Source organism: Myripristis murdjan, chromosome 8 (assembly GCF_902150065.1).
Source record: "Myripristis murdjan chromosome 8, fMyrMur1.1, whole genome shotgun sequence".
NCBI lineage: Eukaryota > Metazoa > Chordata > Actinopteri > Holocentriformes > Holocentridae > Myripristis > Myripristis murdjan.
In genome coordinates this window covers 14,844,456-14,865,249 of record NC_043987.1, presented here as the reverse complement: position 1 = coordinate 14,865,249, position 20,794 = coordinate 14,844,456, and the positions used below count along the sequence as shown (strand labels likewise).

At 41.9% G+C, this 20,794-nt stretch overlaps 1 protein-coding gene across 9 annotated transcripts in view; it reads left to right on the top strand.

Moving 5' to 3' along the window:
- Window positions 1-16,612, top strand: part of spag9a (sperm associated antigen 9a) — a 35,091-nt gene extending 18,479 nt beyond the window's left edge. For 3 of the 9 annotated variants that reach the window (XM_030057188.1, XM_030057190.1, XM_030057189.1), the window contains 20 exons: window positions 881-1,011; window positions 1,748-1,804; window positions 3,473-3,640; window positions 3,985-4,017; window positions 4,677-4,806; window positions 5,006-5,095; window positions 5,267-5,383; window positions 5,711-5,903; window positions 6,075-6,290; window positions 6,654-6,870; window positions 7,542-7,658; window positions 7,813-7,893; window positions 8,015-8,082; window positions 8,590-8,738; window positions 9,033-9,204; window positions 10,497-10,610; window positions 11,276-11,317; window positions 12,687-12,863; window positions 13,595-13,732; window positions 13,881-16,612. In XM_030057188.1, coding sequence (XP_029913048.1) covers window positions 881-1,011; window positions 1,748-1,804; window positions 3,473-3,640; window positions 3,985-4,017; window positions 4,677-4,806; window positions 5,006-5,095; window positions 5,267-5,383; window positions 5,711-5,903; window positions 6,075-6,290; window positions 6,654-6,870; window positions 7,542-7,658; window positions 7,813-7,893; window positions 8,015-8,082; window positions 8,590-8,738; window positions 9,033-9,204; window positions 10,497-10,610; window positions 11,276-11,317; window positions 12,687-12,863; window positions 13,595-13,732; window positions 13,881-13,999 — 2,529 coding nt within the window. In that variant the 3' untranslated portion in view covers window positions 14,000-16,612. The remainder of the gene's footprint in view (window positions 1-880; window positions 1,012-1,747; window positions 1,805-3,472; window positions 3,641-3,984; window positions 4,018-4,676; window positions 4,807-5,005; window positions 5,096-5,266; window positions 5,384-5,710; window positions 5,904-6,074; window positions 6,291-6,653; window positions 6,871-7,541; window positions 7,659-7,812; window positions 7,894-8,014; window positions 8,083-8,589; window positions 8,739-9,032; window positions 9,205-10,496; window positions 10,611-11,275; window positions 11,318-12,686; window positions 12,864-13,594; window positions 13,733-13,880) is intronic. The other 6 variants (XM_030057193.1, XM_030057195.1, XM_030057194.1 and 3 more) reach the window with 3 other exon arrangements.
- The last annotated feature ends 4,182 nt before the right edge of the window (window positions 16,613-20,794 follow it).

Sequence of the window (20,794 nt, the reverse complement as noted above, 5' to 3'; positions counted from 1 at the left end):
TTTACTCTATCACCAGCATGTCTGTCATACACCATGCTGAATCATGTACGTTAGTGCCTGACCAATGTGGGATTTTTGAGACTGATAGCGATTTTAGAGGGGAAAAAATAACCAATAACCGATATGGCAGCCAACACAGTGAATTTTAAGCTGGAATGAAAATAGACCTTTTCTCTGTGGATTGTACACTGATTTTTCACTGATATAACCATGCAAAGGGCGCTTCCTTAATTGAGTAACTTTATTAAAGAATATTCAGCAATATTATACATTGTCAAACAATTCTAGAAATGTACACTGAGAAAATAAAGAATTAAAAAAAAAACAGCTAAATAAACACCATTATTTAATGCAGTGAAAAGGCTACTATGGGGGCTAACATCATTCTCAGCTTTCCAGTCAAATCCAATTTATGCAACTCCAAGACTGTTTAGGCCCCAGTTTGCAGAAATAGACCACCTGTACTGCATGCTTTTGTACTGGGAAAAAAAAAAAAAAAAAGCATGTTTTTCTGGTCCCAAAGTACATGATATTAACATAAGGTGGGCATGTCTGCTAAGTGGGGACTTGCAGGTACCCATAGAACCCATTTTCTTATATCTTTTCATGTCTTCAGGTGAGAGGTGAAGGGACCCCTTTGAAAATGGCTATGTCATTTTCCCCTCGCCAAAATTGAGCCTAACTCTCGAACAATATTTACTCCCCCTTGCCAGTGACCCAGAATGACTTGCTCGGTGCATATTGGTCAACATACACTTAGGCCGATATAACTTTGCACACTTGGTTTACTTATCTAAGATGTATATAATGCGTTTTCCTTCAATATGTCATTCAAAGATGTTTAATATGTGTGTATGTGTGTGTGCTGCCTCTGCCTCAGAGCGATGTGCCTACGGCTCAGAGGAAGCGCTTCACCCGGGTGGAGATGGCCCGTGTGCTGATGGAGAGGAACCAGTACAAAGAGAGGCTGATGGAGCTGCAGGAGGCCGTACGGTGGACAGAGATGATCAGGTGAGGAGATGATGGAGAACGGAGCATAGCACTGCACAGGTAATCATGTGCTCTGGGTGTAGGTCCTACATGTGATAACTATACAATGTTGACATGATGGCAGTTTTTATACATCTCATGTCATTTGTGTCCACTCTTGTTGAAAATAGTCAAGATGTTGATATGCAAGGCAAAATGTGCAAGTAAAACAATTTCATTCATGAAATTATCAGGATGAAAAACCATGATCACTTGCAAAATAACGTTTTTTCACTTTTTTTGACAGAATTATTTTGCCTTATGGAAAGGAGAACATCAAAGTAGCTATTGTCAAATCACTTTGTAACTTAGGTTTTAGCCATATAGTTCATGCAAATCAAGTTTTTTTTTTTTATTCATGTTTATTGATTCCCACAGAGACAGACTATCTCATATAAATTGCATCTTTAAATGCACCCTGATATCTTAAATCTTTCCATTTTTGTCCACATTAAGTCAGAAAGATTAAAGAGAAGATACCAGGAGAAAAACGTTACATGCCTGGAGCAGACGTCGTCTCTTTTCAAACTATGTGAACAAACATATCAATTATCTCTGTATTTGCTGTTCTAAGAAAAGGCATTCATTAAAATCATTTGCTTACATTTTGGATGCGGTGGTCTACTGCAGGTGGCACTGGTCCCTTTGTATCTTCAGCATGACAGTGTATGGAGATTGACAGTGAATAATGTAATATCATCTTGTCCTCTTTTCCTAGGGCCTCGAGGGAAAATCCCACTCTCACAGAAAAGAAGAGATCCAGCATTTGGCAGTTGTAAGTCCTTGAAAAAAAAAACATTTTTTTTTTTTTTTTAAAATGATCTGTCAGTGATGATTTGATTGATTTTGTACCAGTGCTCTCTTGGTGTTGACGGCTTCTTTATGTCACTGTTCACATTCCAAATTGACCAAATAACCAAAACACTCAAATGTAAATTTCTTTTTTTTTTTTTTTTATCTTTTCGGGGATGTGCTATTGAATTGGCAGCATTAGGTAAAGATGGTTTCTTAAACCTCCTCCCAGCCAAACCTCTCTCTCTTGTCCTCCATCGAAACAGAACTGCTCCTCCATCACAGATGGATACATCCTCGATATGTCCTTATCCATGACGTTTTCTCTCCATGCATCAGTTGTTATCTTAAACCACTCAGATGTGACTCTCCTTCTGCCCTGGGCTTTCCTTTCTCCCGCCTGCTGTGTTGCCTTTGATGTTTTCCTACTCTGTCTGCTCATAGACAGCTGAAGAGGGAGAGACTCGTGTCAGCAGCATAGGCGTTGGCACTCTGTCTGAATACAGGGCACATACTACCCAAATATCATCATGCTGTGATGAGTAGGATTTTACAGCATCAGGAAATGTAAACAGTGTAGCAGCCATGTTTTTACCTTTAGGCTGTTTATTCTGTTTTAAAAGCTTAAACTGAGTAAACATCAGCCTAAATACTTAATAGAACATAGTACAGCAACAACTACCCTGTGTAGCCTGTGATATAAGATAAGATAAGATGTACTTAATTGTCCCCTGAAATTATCAGCTGGTGGGAAATGACACCAAAGTGACAGCAGAAACACATCAGCATTCAGCTTGTTGTGGTTTGAATGGCAATTTAAAGCAATGTGACATTTTGTTTGTCCCCTTTTCTGCATCATAATATACATACAGCTAATATGAACAGTAGTGTTTGAATTTTGTGTATGATAACGTCATAGTTCAGGGGTTAAAGGCGCACTCCTCAATTTTGGTTATATGGAACAACTTTCCATGCAACGAGGTACTGAACCTGTAAATGAGGTAGGAAGAGTGCCCCTCTCAGTCAGCTGAGAGAGCTGCTTGTGTTTGAGTACAAAAGCAAAACGGTGTTTTTGTGCTGTTTGTCTTAAACACAGGGGTACTCTCAATGAAAATTGAGGAGTGTACCTTTAAGTCTCTTAATGTCAGACAGCTTGTGGAGCTTGGCTGTTTTTCAGCAGGGGAAAATAGACTATTTACAACTGGACTGAAAGTTGAGATATTCCAGTAGCTTTTTAAAACCCACATTATTTATTTGTCTAAGCTGTACAGACAGATTTTTTTCATTATAAAGTTAATCATGAGCCCCATTTCAGATTTGACAGACTTTTCTTAAGCCTCTCAAAAATCACACATACTAAACCATGTACCTATAACTCTAATTGAATTATGAATATTATAGGGGGAAACATGTTTGATTTTGTAGTACAACTTCGATACAGTAGGTGGTACTTGTCTCAGTGTGGCCCAGTGTCCCGAGACTCCCAGCATGCTTCACTTCACTGTCCAGTAAGTGGTGGTGGCAGTGGGTGATCTTTGGTTGGTTGTCTGGTTGGTTGGTGACTCGTACGTTGCTGTCCTCCTTTCTCTTTTCCTGCAACCCCATTGGCTCTGTGTCCTTCTGTGGCTTCCCTGGCTCCGCCCCCCCGCAGCTTCAGCAGACTGTTTAGCTCCTCCTCCTCCAGCACCCCTGCCATAAAGAAGGCGGACCTGCAGTCCAACGTGAGGTACAACGCCCCGGGCAGCCTGGTGAAGAGGAGTAGCACCTTCTCCCAATTCCCCACGGAAAAGTCCAAGACCTTCGACTTCCTCAATGAGGAGTGAGTAACGGACACATGTAGCACTGCTTTTGGGTATATAGACCTCTGAAGGGATGATATCTGGATCCATTTCCTGTGGTAAAAATGAGTGGATTTTTTTTTTCATCCTAATTTCAAGTTGCTCTGCTCTTAAAATGGGTGAAATAATGTGAATAGGAAGTTATCACATATTTTAACATGTTCCTGAAATTAAAAAAAACAAATAAACAAACAAAAAAAAGTAATTAAGTAACATCGATGATCAAATATTTGTAACATCTTTTCTTTCCACAAAGCCAGAAAATGCTAAAAATGCCAAGCTAAATATTGCTGGTGGTTTTTCTTTCCTTTTTTTTCCATTGCAGCCTCACAACCAATCAGAATCCACCGCAAGAAGAGTGAGTGGAAATAAGACACCAAATAGCTATAATAATTCCCTGTTTTTTATTTTCCTGATGAGTCATAATTGATAGTTGATAGCCAAAGCAAAAACTGGTGATTTAAATTTAGCATTTTAGTATTTTAACAAATAAAGACCCCATTTGAATATAGATGCTGATAAATAAACGGTCATTGAAATGTTGTTATTTTCCCTTTAGTAGGCACGGCAGTTCCTGTGGTTTGGTTTGCATGGTGCTGTTGGCAGGATAAACAGCACTGTACTTGTCTTACTGTGTGTAACAGAGGCACTTGGTGTATTTGTAATGTTATTATTCTGATTTATTATCAGTCTAATCACTTTTAGAATAATTAATTAGTTCATATCAGGAAACAGGCACATGTGCACACCATACATCTGCTTCATCCATCCAAGAATTTTTATCCGCTATTGTGTGTGTGTGTGTGTGGGGCTGCATAGTTTTATAGTTTAGATTCATATGTCAGCCACTGTAGTGCCAGCTGTAGCGGTCTGATTCCCAGTAGCGCCCCCATACTACAAATGTGTGCCCTCGACATACTGTAGCACATCCTGGAGAGAAGTTTCCCCCAGCCGGCCTACATTAACGCACTACATATGTTAACTTATGACATTTTTGTCTCTTTTGTCCCCCACCAGAATGGACCCATGCAATTCGCCGTCCCGTAAGGAGCAGAAGAGAGCCCAGTACAGACAGGTCAAGGCGCACATGCAGAAGGAGGATGGAAGAATCACTGCACACGGCTGGAGCCTGCCCAGTAAATACAAGGTGAGAGAGAGTAGAGGAATCAAGTGGGACTTAAGAGAAAAGAGAATTGTGGTAACTATAGAGGCTAAAGTTGTAAAAATGAGCAGATTGGAAAAAAGGACAAGATGTACTAATTAAAAGCCCAGGTGACTGACCTGAGGACAGATTACGGAGAAAGAACATGTTAAAGGTTGTGTGTGTGTTGGTTGTATCCTGACAGGTGGCAAATGGTGGTCAGACGGAGAACAAAATGAACTTACCTGTACCTGTATACCTGAGACCTCTGGATCAGAAAGATGTTTCCATGAAGGTAGACAAGCAACGAACTTACGGAACTCGAATTTCAAACTTTGATTTGTAATCATGAGGAAAATAAGTTGTTTATATGTTATTATTTCACCAATGCTGAATATGAATTCTGTTAAATGAAATGAAAGGATGTCATTGCATCGTCACGTATTGTTACCGCCCTGTCGTCCAGCTGTGGTGCGCGGCGGGGGTGAACCTGTCCGGGGGGAGGACTTCAGAGACATCAGAGGTCATCAAGCAGAGGAAGGGCTCCCAAAGCAGCTTGGACCAATTAGAGCAAGACAGCAAGGTGAGAGGAGGGGCTGAAGCGGGTAAAGTGGCCGATCGCTGCAGCAAACACAGCTGATCTCAGAAACTATTGGCCCTATTCACGCTTGAATATCTTGTGCACACTTAGGACTGTTTGACGAACGACCTCTCATGGTTGCAGTAGGTATATTGTATTGAAATCCTTAGCAGAACATTTTCCCTACGTCCACTCTCTCTCCACTCACTGTCTAGCTCACTAAACCATCTCTCCGCAGTCCACTATAAAAAACAAAACCAAACAAAAGAATATGTGAATAGTCGAACATTCGGGTCTAGCCCTACTGATTTTGTCCTCTCTGACCTTCAGGATCAGGAGAAAGGGGAGCAAGAGAAGGAGAGGGAGCTGATCCACCAGGACGAGATCTCCTCCAGGGTGTGGGTGTGCACCAGCACCCACTCCTCCACCAAGGTGATGGTGCTGGATGCCAGCCAGCCCTCTGACCTGCTGGACAGCTTCTATGCCTGCAACACTCATGTGCTCTGCATTGCCAGTGTGCCAGGTATGATGTGTGTGTGTGGAGGAGGGAGCATGGGTGATGGTGTGTTCTTCTTCTTTATTTGTCGGTGAATAAGGGTTTCCTGCACGGCATGTCTTCACTTTTGATTCAGGCTTGATACTACCTGCACACTGGTTTATTCTGACTGTGAGGTTGTTTGCGCTATTTGCTCAGGTGTGTTAGAGACCGACTTCCCGGCAGGTGAGGAGGTTCCCCAGGACATGGAGGCCAGCCAGGGTGACGGGGTGTCGCTGGCGGGCAGTGTGGCCAGTGTGGGCTCCACGGGCAGCGATGGTGCCATGGCTGCAGAAGGGACGACCGCCATTCCTCAGACGGCCAATTCAGGAACCACCGACCAGCCGGCGGAGCACGGCAGCATCTCTGGCTCAGGTAGAACATATACCTTGATGTATGTATACATTGTCTATATTTGTCCTTCAATAGTTTCTACAGAGAGGTATCTAAAAAATCTGAATATTAGCATCTCGTCATTTATTGCTGTGTTAACTTTGTATGAAATTCCCCATTCCTTGTCACACATTGCTCCTTGGTGAGCACATGAATACAAGAATGAACTCTGTGACCTACAGGAGATCATGCAAGTGCCACTGATTAGCAGCACACAGATTATGCATTGCTCTTCTTACTGGAAAAAAAAGTAAAGACTTGGCTATAAAATACCAGAGCACACTTCCAGAGCTTTACTTAGCCATTATACCTTGTTTTCCTGACCTCTGACCCCCTAACCTGCAGTGCCTGCATCCGAGCTGTCCAGACAGAGCAGCCCGGCAGAAGACGGCGTCCCCACAGCAGAGGAGGCAACAGAGGCAACAGAAGCTAATGCTGGGGTGGGCGAAGGAGAGGAGGGCCAGGGAGTGGATCAGACCCAGCCGGGGATCTACACAGAGCACGTGTTCACCGACCCGCTTGGGGTGGGACCCACCGACTCCTCTGCTGCTGACCCACAGAGGTGAGGGCTGAGGTGCCTGGTTTTCAGAAATCAGGCTGCTTTTCTGATCTGAGAATTGTGAAAAGACTATCAGGGTGCAGGTTATAATGGTAAATGGTCTCGAGAAGCTTTAAAGTACACAGGATTAGCCTTAAGATTAGGACTTCACAGTTATGGTAGAAATGATAATCATAATTATTTTGCTAGAGATTTTGATCACAATTTTATATTCCTGATTAATTGTCTCCGTTTCAGGGAACTTTATTTTGTTGCTCTTTTGCACCTTAATTTTCACTTGTTTCTTTGCAGCAGAGATTTGTCACTCTATCTGCGGTCCTTACTTACAATTTTCAGATAAATAAAAGGGATTCAACTACAGTCTCATGTAGGGCTGGTCTGCAGCTTAATGAAAATCAACCTGGGATGCTCCAGAACATGAAAAAGTTTGAGAATCCCTGCCATAGCCAACTGCCTCTGTATCAGTAAAATAGAAAAAAACAAAAAAAACAAACTTAGACATATTGGTTTTTGGACAGGTGAATCTGATAGCTGCGGGTTATCATGAATTAATGAAACAGTTGCATTGCATCTTGGACAATCAGACGACATACCTGTTCCACAGTAATAGTTATTTTGCAGATACATGTCACCTGGTTGTGATGTCAGAATGACCTGTGTCTGGTTTGATCCAGGAGCTCCGACCAGGACGGCGAGGTTTCCTTGCCTGAGGACAGAGATCCGTCTGAAGGGGAGGTCCTGAGGATGAGCAGCGCTCTGCCCACCATGTGGCTGGGGGCCCAGAATGGATGGTGAGAAGGACAGCTGCCACTAGAGGGTGCTGTCTTTGCTACAAAGTGAAAATGACATCTCCACACCTGCCTTTCTGTCATATCTCTCTTCATCTCTTTCTTTTTTGCTGCCTCTCAGTCTCACTCCTGTCTCTCTCTCTCTTTCTGTCTGAAGTCTGTATGTCCACTCGTCTGTTGCTCGATGGAGGAAGTGTCTCCATGCCATCAAGCTGAAAGACTCCATTCTCAATATAGTGTGAGTAAAAAGTCTATTGTGTAATTACTCAAAGACAGTCATCTGTTGTTTTTTTGCTTTTCAAGAAAAGTGTTTGTATGTCATGTTTGAAACGATGTCCCGGCACCTTTCCCTCTCACAGGCATGTGAAGGGGAGAGTCCTGGTGGCGTTGGCAGATGGGACATTAGCAATATTCCACAGAGGCATCGGTAAATCCATGGCTAATCTCTCCTGAGAGAAGTCCAGAGGAGCAGTTTTCAAACTGTTTCACACATTTGCTTTTAGCCGTATCTTATGGATGCATTTATATGTTTTTTACATAGTTTCTTTTACACACTTCCATCTGACATTGGACATTTGTAAATCACTAAAGAACATTTTCCTTTTAAGAGGTAGCATGGGAATTTGGGTCTCAATTTTTAGAAACACTTTTTAGAAACACCAGTGGCATAAGATACACATGTTGTTGCAACCATGCTCTCCTACAGAAACAATACCAAGATATGACAATAAATATGACATAACTACCTATGATGATACTACGGTGTTTAAAATAGCTTTATGTAGACAGTCAGTAATTTTTCAGAAATAAATAAATAAAAAAAGGAAGTGATCATCATTGTTATTGTTTTGCTATTCTAGTCACTGTTTTGTGCCAGAACCTCTGTTGGCTGTTCTGAGTCATGAGGACTGTCTCTGCACCTTTTCCTTTGTAGACGGTCAGTGGGATCTGACCAACTACCACTTGTTAGACTTGGGCCGGCCCCACCACTCTATCCGCTGCATGACGGTGGTGCATGACAAGGTGTGGTGCGGCTACAGGAACAAGATCTACGTGATCCAGCCGAAGGCCATGAGGATAGAGGTACAGCCGTCTCTCTGGTCAATGAACCTTGTCCCTTCATGGGACATTTTTGTACGACTGTTCCACAACTAGTATTAACCACGCTTTGGTTCAGATAGATTGTATTTATAGGAGGAGACAAGGGACACTTTTTAGCCTTTTTTTTAGCCCTGCTCGCATTTGCAAGCTCCAGAATAGCCAAACCTGTGTGACTGAACTAAAATTTACACTTTATTATGACTTTTGAATCCCGTACGTGTAACATTTCCACAATATTCTAACATCACGGGCCCTGTCTGTGTCGTGCCTGAGCAGAAGTCATTTGACGCCCATCCGCGCAAGGAGAGTCAGGTGCGGCAGCTGGCCTGGGTGGGAGACGGCATCTGGGTGTCCATCCGCCTGGACTCGACGCTGCGGCTGTTTCACGCCCACACCTACCAGCACCTGCAGGATGTGGACATCGAGCCCTACGTCAGCAAGATGCTGGGTAAGCCTGCTAACTAACGAGTTACCAACCAACCTCTTATCCTTATTTAATGTCTCCTTTGACTAACCACTCCTGACAATCATGTGCAGTGGGTTTTTTGACTTCAGTAAAGAGAGAGACAGTTCCCGAATAAAGGTGACAGCAGATCAGTATCTGTGTTAGGTCCAATCATAACCTTGATAATAAATGTAGTGTACACCTTGTCAGTATTTGTAAGCATAACAGTGTAATTCTGAATTTTATTTTTATTTATTTATCCTTTATTAAGCCAGGAAGGTTCTCTTCCTCCAAGAAGTCCTGTTCAAGACGGCAGCACAATTATTTCACATTTACATAAAAAAAAAAAAAAATTCACATAATAAAACAGATACAATACATAAAAGCAACATAAGGGAGGCATGCAGGCCATACCAGCGATATCCAAACCCAGTCCACTTCAAATCAAGGAAGTTATGTAAAACAACAGAATGTTTCCTTCACAGCCGTTTGTAAAAGACCTTTAAAAATATTCAAAGAGGGGAGCAGTTCTAACATGGTGCACAAAGGAGAAAGCAGTTTTACCGAGCTCGGAGTGCACCCTGAGAACATTTAAAAGAATCAGATTAGTAGATTTAGCGCTACAGTTGCTTGTATGAAAGGATAACAGGCTTGAGATATAACCAGGTAGTTTACCTCAAAGTGCCTTGATGATAAATAGCAGCTTGTATAGCTTGTTAGAAATTAGCTTTATGTAAAAAAGTAAACAATACAATATTTATGTTAAATAAAAATAGAATAGATCAGACTTGAATTTTATTGTTGACCTGAGGTGAACGTCTGCCTTTGGCTTGACTCGGCAGTATCGCATAACACCGACCCAGTCAGACAAAAAAGGATATAGATAAGCATTTAAAGGCACCATTAACATTCCAGTGTTCAGTTTCAAAATGGCAGCCTGGTTATGTAACTGTAAGCTGTGCTAGAGGGAAATAACTTATTAGCCTATATTGCCTTGACATTGAGCATGTATTGATACTGAAGAACTGCAGCGTTTGGTCAGGAAATCATTTGGAGAATCACTCATACTGCAATAAAAATAATGAATGTCTAGTTGAAAAACCCAGTTCATCAGAAAATACATTTTTATTACAAGCTTTTGTGTTCACAATAGTCTGCTGTAACTTTGTTGTATAATACAGTTTGGTAAATTCATCCCACCTGGTGGATTTGAATGTCATTGCATGTGGAGTTGTGCGCTTTTTTCTTTATTGTAGCCTGAAACAGCAGACAGATTGATGCTCTTTATGTTGCAGGCACGGGCAAACTGGGCTTCTCCTTTGTGAGGATCACAGCTCTCATGGTGTCCTGCAGTCGGCTGTGGGTGGGGACGGGGAACGGGGTCATCATCTCCATCCCCCTGTCTGAAGGTATCGCATCTGTACAGATTAAACTGCTTTCTCACTTTTCCTCCAAACTGCACCACCCACACCTGGAACAACAGCAGCATGCTCTGAATGGCAGTACACAAATAATCAAATTCAGTTCAAGTCAGTTTTATTTGTATAGCGTCAAATCATAACAGAAGTTATCTCAAAGCGCTTTACGGAAACCCACCCTATCAATCAAGTATATAACGAACTTTTGAGTTTAATTCCAAAAATATATATCATCACCATCATCATGTCATTTTTGTCATCCCTGAACATAATTGCCATAATTGCCTTTTATTAATTTTGTGCAATCATGTAGCAGTATGTGACACCCTTTCAGAGTTTCTTTTTTCTCCAAATGGTTTTTGGCTCGCTTTGACATGTCACTCTTGAATTTCTAATGCACAGTGTGAGTTAGAGTGAAAGTGAGTGTGAATGAGCTCGTGTTTCTCTTTGGGTGACCATGTCTGCCATCCCCTGTGCAGTTTCAAGTTAAACCCTCGCAGCGGTAAATGTTTGATCCGAACATAGTGCGATGAGATTAGCCTGTAGTGGGAGCAAGTGACTAGTTCTTATCAAACTCTTTCCCCTTCTCATGCTCCCTCCTTCCTCTCCTCCACTCATCCTTTGACCTTTGACCTTCCACCTTCCACTTCACAAAGCCACAGGTCCTCAGCAGGGACACTCACTGAGGGGCCTGAGGGGTGAGTCACTCTCATACTGCAACCCTTCAAAGCCTGAAAGCCTCACCTCTTCTCTCTCAGCATCTCTCTCACTCTAACTTCTACTTGCCACCTACTCGCTGCACAGTTTTGAACTCACCGCAAGCATTTTAAAGAAGCTTCTTAACTTCAAAACAGTCCCGACACTGCAGTGTGCAAATATGTCAAAGAGTTCACTTACTGCGTAACCTGTAATTTCTCTCTGTGATTTGATGGTTTTGATATAAAATCATAAGAAACCAGTTATTAGGTGAACCAGTTGTAGCAGAGGTCAGTCCTCTGTGTATTGTGTTGAATCCCAAGCCACTGGAGTGGGATGCCATAAAATCTAAAAAAGGAAGTAGAGATGTGCACATCCAGACTATATTTAGACAAGAAAAAAGGATTCGAATATCTGTGTACACATTGCCTGACAAAGACAGTGGTGTTGAAACATTACATTGTGTTGAATACAAGTATTCAGAAAGGAGCTTTAATCCAGTCTTAAAGTAATACTGACCGCTCACTGTGAAAGGTTCCACAATCAGCCATCGATCATTTATTCTCTGTAATGGATATTATTTACAATGTGGTGAAGTGAAGTCAAGCAAAAATGTACTCAAAAAACAACTACACAAAAAAGCTACTCAATTACAGTAATTTGAGTAAATGTAATTAGTTACTTCCATCTCTGTCCAAAACTGTAGCGCTGTCTTTTTGCTGTGTGCGCAGGACATCTCTGGTTTGTCTGGTCAATCAGCATTTCACACACAGTTTTTTTTTTTTTTTTTTTTTTTTTTTTTTTTTTGGTGTGTGTGTGTGTGTGTGTGTGTGTGTGTGTTCACTGTATGGGCACTTCAGTGAGTCAGTAACGTTCTGATATTTTCTGACAGTTCTGCTGTTCTCAAACAGGCTTGACCCTGGCTTTACCCTGTGCTTTCAGCGATTGTTGAATTTTTTTTTTAAATCATAAAATCATGACCACTAACCTCGGTTGTTTTCTTTAGTACCCCAATCACATACTCTCTCACGCACATACACACACACACACACACACACACACACACAGTCTGTCAGTCTCTTTTTAGCGTGCTCATAGTGTGTTTCCTGTATCTTATTTTGCCAGCTGGATGTTTACTCAGCATTTTGTTGTTAGGACTTGAACTGGGTTTTCAAGTCATATTGCATCAGTGGCCTTTTACATGAAAGGCTTCTGCTTGCCCTGCTTTAATGTAGCACTGCAAAACGTACAAATACAACAAGTGCAAAACACATCAAAAAGTGTTATGCTAAATCATGGCAATACGCACACTGTGGTATCAGTGCCATATTTAATTTTTTTTTTTCCACTTCATATGCCCTGTTCCTGCAGCCAACAAAACGACGGGAACAGTGCCAAATCGGCCCGGCGGCGCAGTCCGGGTGTACAGCGACGACTGTACAGACTACACCATGCCAGGCAGCTTCGTGCCATACTGCTCCATGGCCCATGCCCAGTTGTGTTTCCATGGACACCGAGATGCTGTCAAGTTTTTTGTTTCCGTGCCAGGTAAGAGACAAGCACAGAGGCAATGTGGTGGAAAAATTGACAGATGTTGCAAAAATCTGTCTGTTACAGTGACTTAAATGTACTAAAACTCAAAACAGATTAAACAGAGATGGTCTTCAATCTGATAAGATGTCCATAAACAATATTGCATGACCATCCTGAATGGATGTCATTTATTAAAATAAACACTATGTATGTTAACACAAGAAAGTCAGTTTTTTCAATTTTAAATAGTTCAATAACAAAAACAAGTACAAAAAATACAAAATAAGTAACTGCAAGTAATGCAGTTTTAAAAGTGTGAAAAGTCAGTATTAAAAATTGTAATATTTGGAAGACAGTTTACCAAAACCAATAACATAACTAAAGGCTTTAGTATATCAAGGCCTTGGTTTTTTGAAGTGCAGTATTTATACAGGTGAAAATCCCATTTAATGCAACAACAAAAAGTGTTTGTAATAGTCTATAGTGCTTTTTATCAAATGGTATTTTTTAAAATACCATTGCGGTACTTTGTTTTTTAAATCATAATGCTACCCCATGCGACTCTAGACAGCAGTGTGTGCAACAGCAGCAAAATACCCAGGATTTACCGATGACATTATCAAAAAAGACAAAACAGAGAAACCGAAGAGAACAGAGAAACTGTCAGAGAAAAACACTTTGAAATGGATTTTTCTGTACTTTGATGTTGTAGCTTGCCAGCTTAACATTTTGACTCTCTCTCCCAGGCCAGGTGATGCCTCCTCCAGGCAGTGCAGATTCCGGCTCTGACGACCCTGCGTCCGAATGCTCGGACACAGCCACGTCCGAACCAAAATCCTACCTGGTCATGAGCGGAGGCGAAGGTTATATTGACTTCAGAATCGGTGAGTGTGTGTGTGTGTGTGTGTGTGTGTGTGTGTGTGTGTGTGTGTGTGTGTGTGTGTGTGTGTGTACATGTGTGGAAATTCTGCATGTTTTGTGTGTCTTCCCTGTGTCCCGCTGTTTGTGTGACCCACCTTCCTCCTTCCTCAGGCGACGAGGGCAGCGACCTGGACGGTTTGTCAGAGCCGACACCCAGGCCGCAGTCGGCGCCCACCAAGGCCGAACGCAGCCACCTCATCGTCTGGCAGGTCGCAGCCTGTCATGAATGAGCCAATCACGGACTGCCATCTCAACGCCAGGGTCACCCACCAACCCCCCGCATGCTCCGCCCCTTGGTTTTTGATTTGATATTACTGATTGTTCTTAATACCTGAGTAGGTAACTACTTTGTAAAAAAACAAAACAACACACAATTATTTTTAGTCCATGTTTTGTACAGCGTATTCTTTATGAACTTGAAGTTGGATTGGCGAGGTTTGAGTTAAGTTAAAGAATCCGTCCGAGGAAGTGTTCCCTCCTGTTGTGTGGCGTGTTGGAACCACTTGTGCACATGAAGAAAAGGGCCAAGTTAACAGAGACCAAGGCATAGTTTGCTATGGTGATGAAATGGCGTAGTTCGCTTCCCCAATGTTGGAAAAGGGTTATGATATGAAGGACACGTGAGTGTGAAAGGGAAAATGATTGCAAATCACTTGAAATGTTTTTGTAGTCATATTTTTAGTTTACATCACTTAGTATGAAAAGAGGGAACGGGAAGTTTTAAGGCTAACCGAAAATGCATTTTATACTTTACACATGAGACTTTTACATATGTACACCACATGTCTGTGCACCTGTGCTCATCGGGAGTGTGTGTCTGAGTGTGTGTCTGAGTGTGTGTCTGAGTGTGTGTGTGTGTGTGTGTGTGTGTGTGTGTGTGTGTGTGTGTGTGTGTGTGTGTGTGTGTTTATCCATTGTTGTTTCTCCTGTGTTGAGCATTTTTATGACCTTTACCACATGGGCTGGGTATCAAAATAATATGCGCTGGTATCGATATGTATTAGAAAGCCTCGAACCGTTTGATTCTTGGAAGTTTTCTTGTAGCCTACGATTTAAGAAGAAAATTGATTCTTGCACTGTATGAGCATATATAGAAAAGCAGCTAGCATGTACAAATGGTACAGAAAATAATTTGCTCTGTTGTGTAATCATACATGCTTTCACTCGACAGAGGAAGATGCAGAAAAAAGTATTTATTTTGACGTTGGTGTAGTATTAAAATTTGATTGATACCCAGCCCTGTTTGCCACTGACCTTTCTGTTTTTTCCTACCTTCGTGATAGCATTAATCTTTCAGCAATGTTGGGGTACGTTAGGGTTACCTGTGCATACGAAGGCCAGGTCACTGTAGGTTAGCATTAGCCTGCATGGGACAGTCCTGCATCTCCGTCCAGTTGTCTGCCTGCTCCGCCGTGTTAAAGCTCAGCCCTGTCCTGTCCGGTTCACCGAGGAAATCTGCCTGTGCCGCCAGTTCGGGGCTTCCTTTATGCTACAGCTCGTCGGCACTTTAAATCGTAGTTGTTAGTCGCTTGAGGTTTTGAAGACCACCTGTGGTAATGAACACTAATATGTGCTAACTGTATGGAGGGAATGTTCTGTAACAAGACTTTTGATTTGTAGTGAGGCGTCACCCCACCAGTAACCAAAGGAAAAAAAAGGCAAAACGTTTTGGAGCCATTTCATGAGCATCTTACCAGTTGTCATCTTCTCTGAGTTTCTCTGAGTCTTGTAACCGTAGTAATATGAAGGATAACTACCCTTCTTAGGGCATCATCTTTGAAAACATGATTAACAGGGAATTTTAATAAAAATAACCTTTTTTTGTGTGTGTGTGGCACCTTTTAATGGACATGCATTAGGGAGGATCACCTTGATTGGTTCATTATTCCTTGTTTTGTTGTTACAAAACGGAGGCCCAGAAGGCAATTATAATTATAATTATTATTGTTATTGTTGTCCTTTTTTATTTTGTTTTATTTTATTTTATTTTTTTCTTTCCCTTTTGGGCAATGTGTGTTTTTTGTACTTGTCTGTTAGGTGTTTTTATTAAGTAATCAGTATTTTGGTGTCTGTAATATGATAGCAGGATACCAATAATAGGCAGGTGTTTTGATTTGTTTTTATATCTGAAAAGTTGGGCCAGAACTGGCCCTCAGTCCATTTCTTTTCCACTTCAGAAGAATAACTTTATATCGTGTTGTAGCCATTCCAGTATTTATTTCCTTTGTTATTGAGCCTGTCTTGGTTCAGAATGTAACTTTCTACATGAACAAAATATAATAGGAGGCTATTACTTGTAAAGAAAAAAAAATAGTCCAGTGAGTTTACATGATTGTTAATAATGGTTAAATGAGAAGAAATTTAAGTAATCATGTTGGAAATTTTTGTCAAACCATAAATTCCAAACTGTCCGGACAATAATTTAGGTGGTTTTTGAACAACGCATTCATTGTACTAAGCTATGCATGTTTTTTTTAAGAGAACACTGCTATGTTATCAGCTAAATCCCTGTTTATTGCCACCGTTTTGGGTGGGGTGGATGTGGTCTGCATGTATATTTGGGTGTGTGTGTGTATGTGAGAGTGTGTAAGCGTGTGTGTATGCTTGAGAGTAAGACACATTTGTCAACGTGCGTTTGATTTTGTAAATGTGGGGTTTCTGTAAGCTCACTGTACGTGTACTGTAACTGTAATACCCCAGAGAACGGTCTCATGTATCAGCTGTACCAGGCTTCTCTCTCTGGACCCCGGACACCATAACTGTGGTTCCTCCTGGTCAATGTTTGCTAAAACAGCATCATAGCCTTATTTTTAACAATCTATTAAACTCAATTTCATGGGGAATTCGCCGTGATCCTGTGTCTCTTTGCTCTTATCAATGCATGGCACCACTGTAGGAACGTTTCTCAACAGGTCTTCTCACATGCTTTTCCTCTTGGCTTGACTGCAGTTTTGCTGAGAAGTGTCAGGTGGAATACTGCTCAAGCCAAGAGCGTACACCCGCAGTACTCGCTGGTGATTTGTACCCCTGTGTGTCCTCTGTGATCTCCGACTGATGTCGCTTGATATTTTGCTCAAAACATCTACCCGTGTCCCTTTCTTTGGAGATGAGTCTGTGCTGCTGCAACTAAAAGCTGCTCTAATCATTCCACTCCACTGTCTGCTCTGCTTTTTCATTTTGCTTTTATGTCTCTTCTTGGCTGAAAAAAGAGGAAAAAGTATCAGGATATTATTGTAGCGGAATTATTTGCAAATGTGTGTGGGGGAGAATCCATGTGTGCGTAATCAGATTCGTAAATGTTCAAAACAATCGGAATGAGTGCTGAAATTTGTGACTGAAATCACGTGGAAAAAGACAATTTAGAGGCGTGAGTGAGTTGTGACTGGCGATTTGTCTGTATCTCCAGCTCTTGGAGCAAAATACTGAGACTTTTCAGCCATTAATATCTAATTTTATATTTACAGATTTTGTCTACACAGCCACAAATTGTTAAACACTTGCAAAACTGAAGATATGGGGACTCTGTTTACCAGTCTCATTACACACACACTGATTCTGAGTACACATATGCAGATTTCTGTACACATTCACAAATTACACATTTATACAGTACACATTTAGAGATTCTTTTACACATTTACAAAACCGATTATGCACACACGGATTGAGATGCAGTTACAAAACCCTCCACACACATTTGCAAATAATTCTGCCACAGTAATATCCTCATTAAAAAAGATACTATCTTCTATTAACTTTGCCAGTAGAGTATCTTTATAAGCAGCAGTGTTTTGCTACTGAGACCTTCACTGCTTGAAAGGCGAAATGTTCCCGAGGGACATTTTTATATCCACCATGCAGTAAACACAGGCCAGCCTCTGCCTACCTCAAAATGCTTTCCATGTGTCACCACCAGATGATGCTATATCTTCATTTTCTACAACAGGCCTGGAGTCTTGTGTTTTCCATAGTGGTCATATTCAATTTTATGTGATATGAACTTATGATCAAAAGATGTGCAGTCCTTATGTAATATAAAATAAAATCAACTTGAACACGCGGCTGCTCCAGGCATCTTGGGTACAAACCGTTTGCCTGTGTTGTTGCACATTATTTAAATGTTTCATGTTTTCTTTCCATGCGCCATAATTGCACAATATTTAATTTAATTTGTGATGCCTGCAGTGGCTTCAAGTTTCTTTATAGACTTATTGGGCCTGGATTTCCACTGTTTTTTTTTTTTTTAGTTTAGTTTATTAGACCACATAACATTCAAGTAAGAAGAAACAATCCATGCAGCTAATCTTCTGGGTTATATCCTCACGGAATGACAGACCAGCTTGATGTGCATATCTCCGTTTCCTGCAAGAATCAAGGATTTTTTGAGTCTAGAAAACTGATGCGAGCACACGGGTGTTTAACTCTTAATTCATGATTCCAGCAAGAAGAATCGACCAGTGCTCTGTAAACAGTGAAGTTCATTAAGTCCCTTCCTCGCCCAGCAGGAGGCTGTGCTGTTCAGGGCCTCGGTGGGATGCAGCATCACCACACAACAAGTTCCATGAAATTACATCACAGCGTAATGCCCACCTCCCACCGCCTGTCTCCCTCCAGCCCACCTCATCCTCCCCCCTCCGCTTAAGCCATGCGGGGGCTGAAAGCAAGGTCTGCACACACACACAGGAGCAGACTTGAGATCTCTGACGTCACACAGTGCGTCGCAGCCCAAAGAGGGGATTCTGAGCCTGTTACATGCCAGGCTACCGCTCCTGCTGCATTACAGCTGGTTGGCTGCTGAAAATGAGCAGATCCCACCCGCCTGCTGACGTCACAGCAGTTTCCCTCCAATGGGGGGAAAAAAAAAAAAACAGATACAACATCACAGTTGACTGTAGCTTTCTGGAAAAAAAAGTTATAGATTATGAATTGTGTTTAGATAAGGATGATGTATGTGACAGCAGATACACGCCTGAACACACTACCCATCACTCAACGCTAGTTTGTTTTTGATGTCTTTGATGGTGCATACTGCCTAAAAGGCGCGTCAAGTGCCCTGGGAGGGAAAGTGGAAACAAGTGTGTGTGTGCAAGGTAAAAATTTGACAGTGTGTGAGAGAAACTGAAAGATAGAAAGAGACATTAGTATGTTGACTTCAGTAGACTTGGTGTCAATTATGGAGGCAACAAGCCCAATAGGCCCTAATATGTGGAGGGTGGGATCAACAGTTATGTAACATAGCCAGCTGCCCTCTCTATCTCTTTCTCTGTGCCGCATGAAAATCAATGTAGGTCAAAGACCAAATCTTTAATTTGTCTTATTTTCAGCAGGTTATCCCTGATCATAATAAGTCCATTCATCACTAAAAGCTGGCAGGTCCCTGTTTGTGTTCCACTTTAGGTGATGATGGAACATGCTGGTATTCTTCTCTTTGGCGCTTTGTGCAACTGACTTGAAAGCCGACACCTGCACTCGTCTCAGCCTGATACACACAGCAGAAAAATACAACTCGCGCTGCCAAATCGGTCGTGTGGTCACGCGGCAAGAAGAAGCCGGAGCAGGGCAAGTTTACAGGAGAGAAAGGCAAACGTAGAGAGAAAAAATACGTCAGGAAAGAGTCCCATCCTCATGCGAGCTTTCATGATGTCTTATCTTTGTAAATACTTGATTTAATAGTCATAATACAGTCCTGAAGGTATAGTATGGTATTAATTACCCACATCATCCTGTGCTTGAATTTGGTCTGGGACCTTTGTCGCATGTCACACTCTCCAATCTTTCGTGTGTATCTCCACAGCAAACTGTCCAGTAAACAAAATTCCTGCTGGCCCTTGCCATTTTACCGAGTAATTACCCAAAGAAACAATACAAGTATTTAGAATCAGACATGGGGGAGTGCAGGAGCGAGAGAGGAGAGATGAGAGTATAGGCGTTTGGCAAAGTCTGGGGAGAGAGAGGAGAGAGGAAAGGGGAGCAGCCCACCAGATGACAGTGAAGGGAAAGATTTGGCTAGAGGGAGAGAGAGAGGGAGAGAGAGAGAGAGAGAGAGAGGTGCATCTGCTGCAAATTGTCAGGACTCTCAGCAGCTCAGCTGAAAGGCTTGGTAAACAACAAGAGGGGTGTGAGTGAATGTGTGTGTGTGTGTGTGTGTGTGTATGTGTGTGTGTGACTGCATGTGTACTCATTTGTGTGTATAGGTTTTGCATTATGTGCTAGGAGGCGAAGACAATTCTCACAGTTTTTCCCCTCTCTGATTCCAAAGCATGCAGCGAGCAGACTCTCCAGCTTTAATGCCCTGGAATGACAAGACACATATCCATGAAATGCTTGTGCTTTTGATTTTGGTTACCTCTTTGGTGATACGCAGTCTGCAGTGTAATATTCAGTGCAGTGTTTTTGCAGTGTAATACCCAGACATCATGTCTCAATTATATGCTGCTGTGATGTACTGTGACGTCTTTCTACCTGGACTTTCTGTTGACGACATTTGAGTTTCTGCCGGTGCCGTTGTGCTGTCGAGGCCCAGGCTTACGACCCCGTTCAAATACCCACTGGACAAATCCGATCTCATGAAATAAAGGGGTAGGGATGGGGGGAGTGAGGGGCAGGGTTGGGGTTGGACTGGTGCTGAAGTAAAGCACTGTAATGGGAGCTGTCAATGTGCAAACTAGCTCGTTCTTATATTCAACATTGAGTTCAGCACCTGCCTAGAGAGACTTTTTGGATGCGTGCAGTGTTATTTTAACCTTTTCAGGTCCACAGATGGGTTTGTCATTGTGCTGTGGCTGAACTTTGCTCAAAACCCACAAAACTTTGTTTTAAATTCTAGCGGAGATGCCAAGGTTTCCTAAGATACCAAACACATCCTGCTGAACTACAGGTAAAGTAAAAAAAGGTAAAGTGTATAGTATGATTCATAAAATTGTGGCAGAAGAATGCTGCAGCTTGAAAATAATGGCATCTTGGGTTTGAAGATTTAGTGTGAAGCTGCTTCAGTGAAGCATTGCAGCCAGCAGATCCAGGAGATA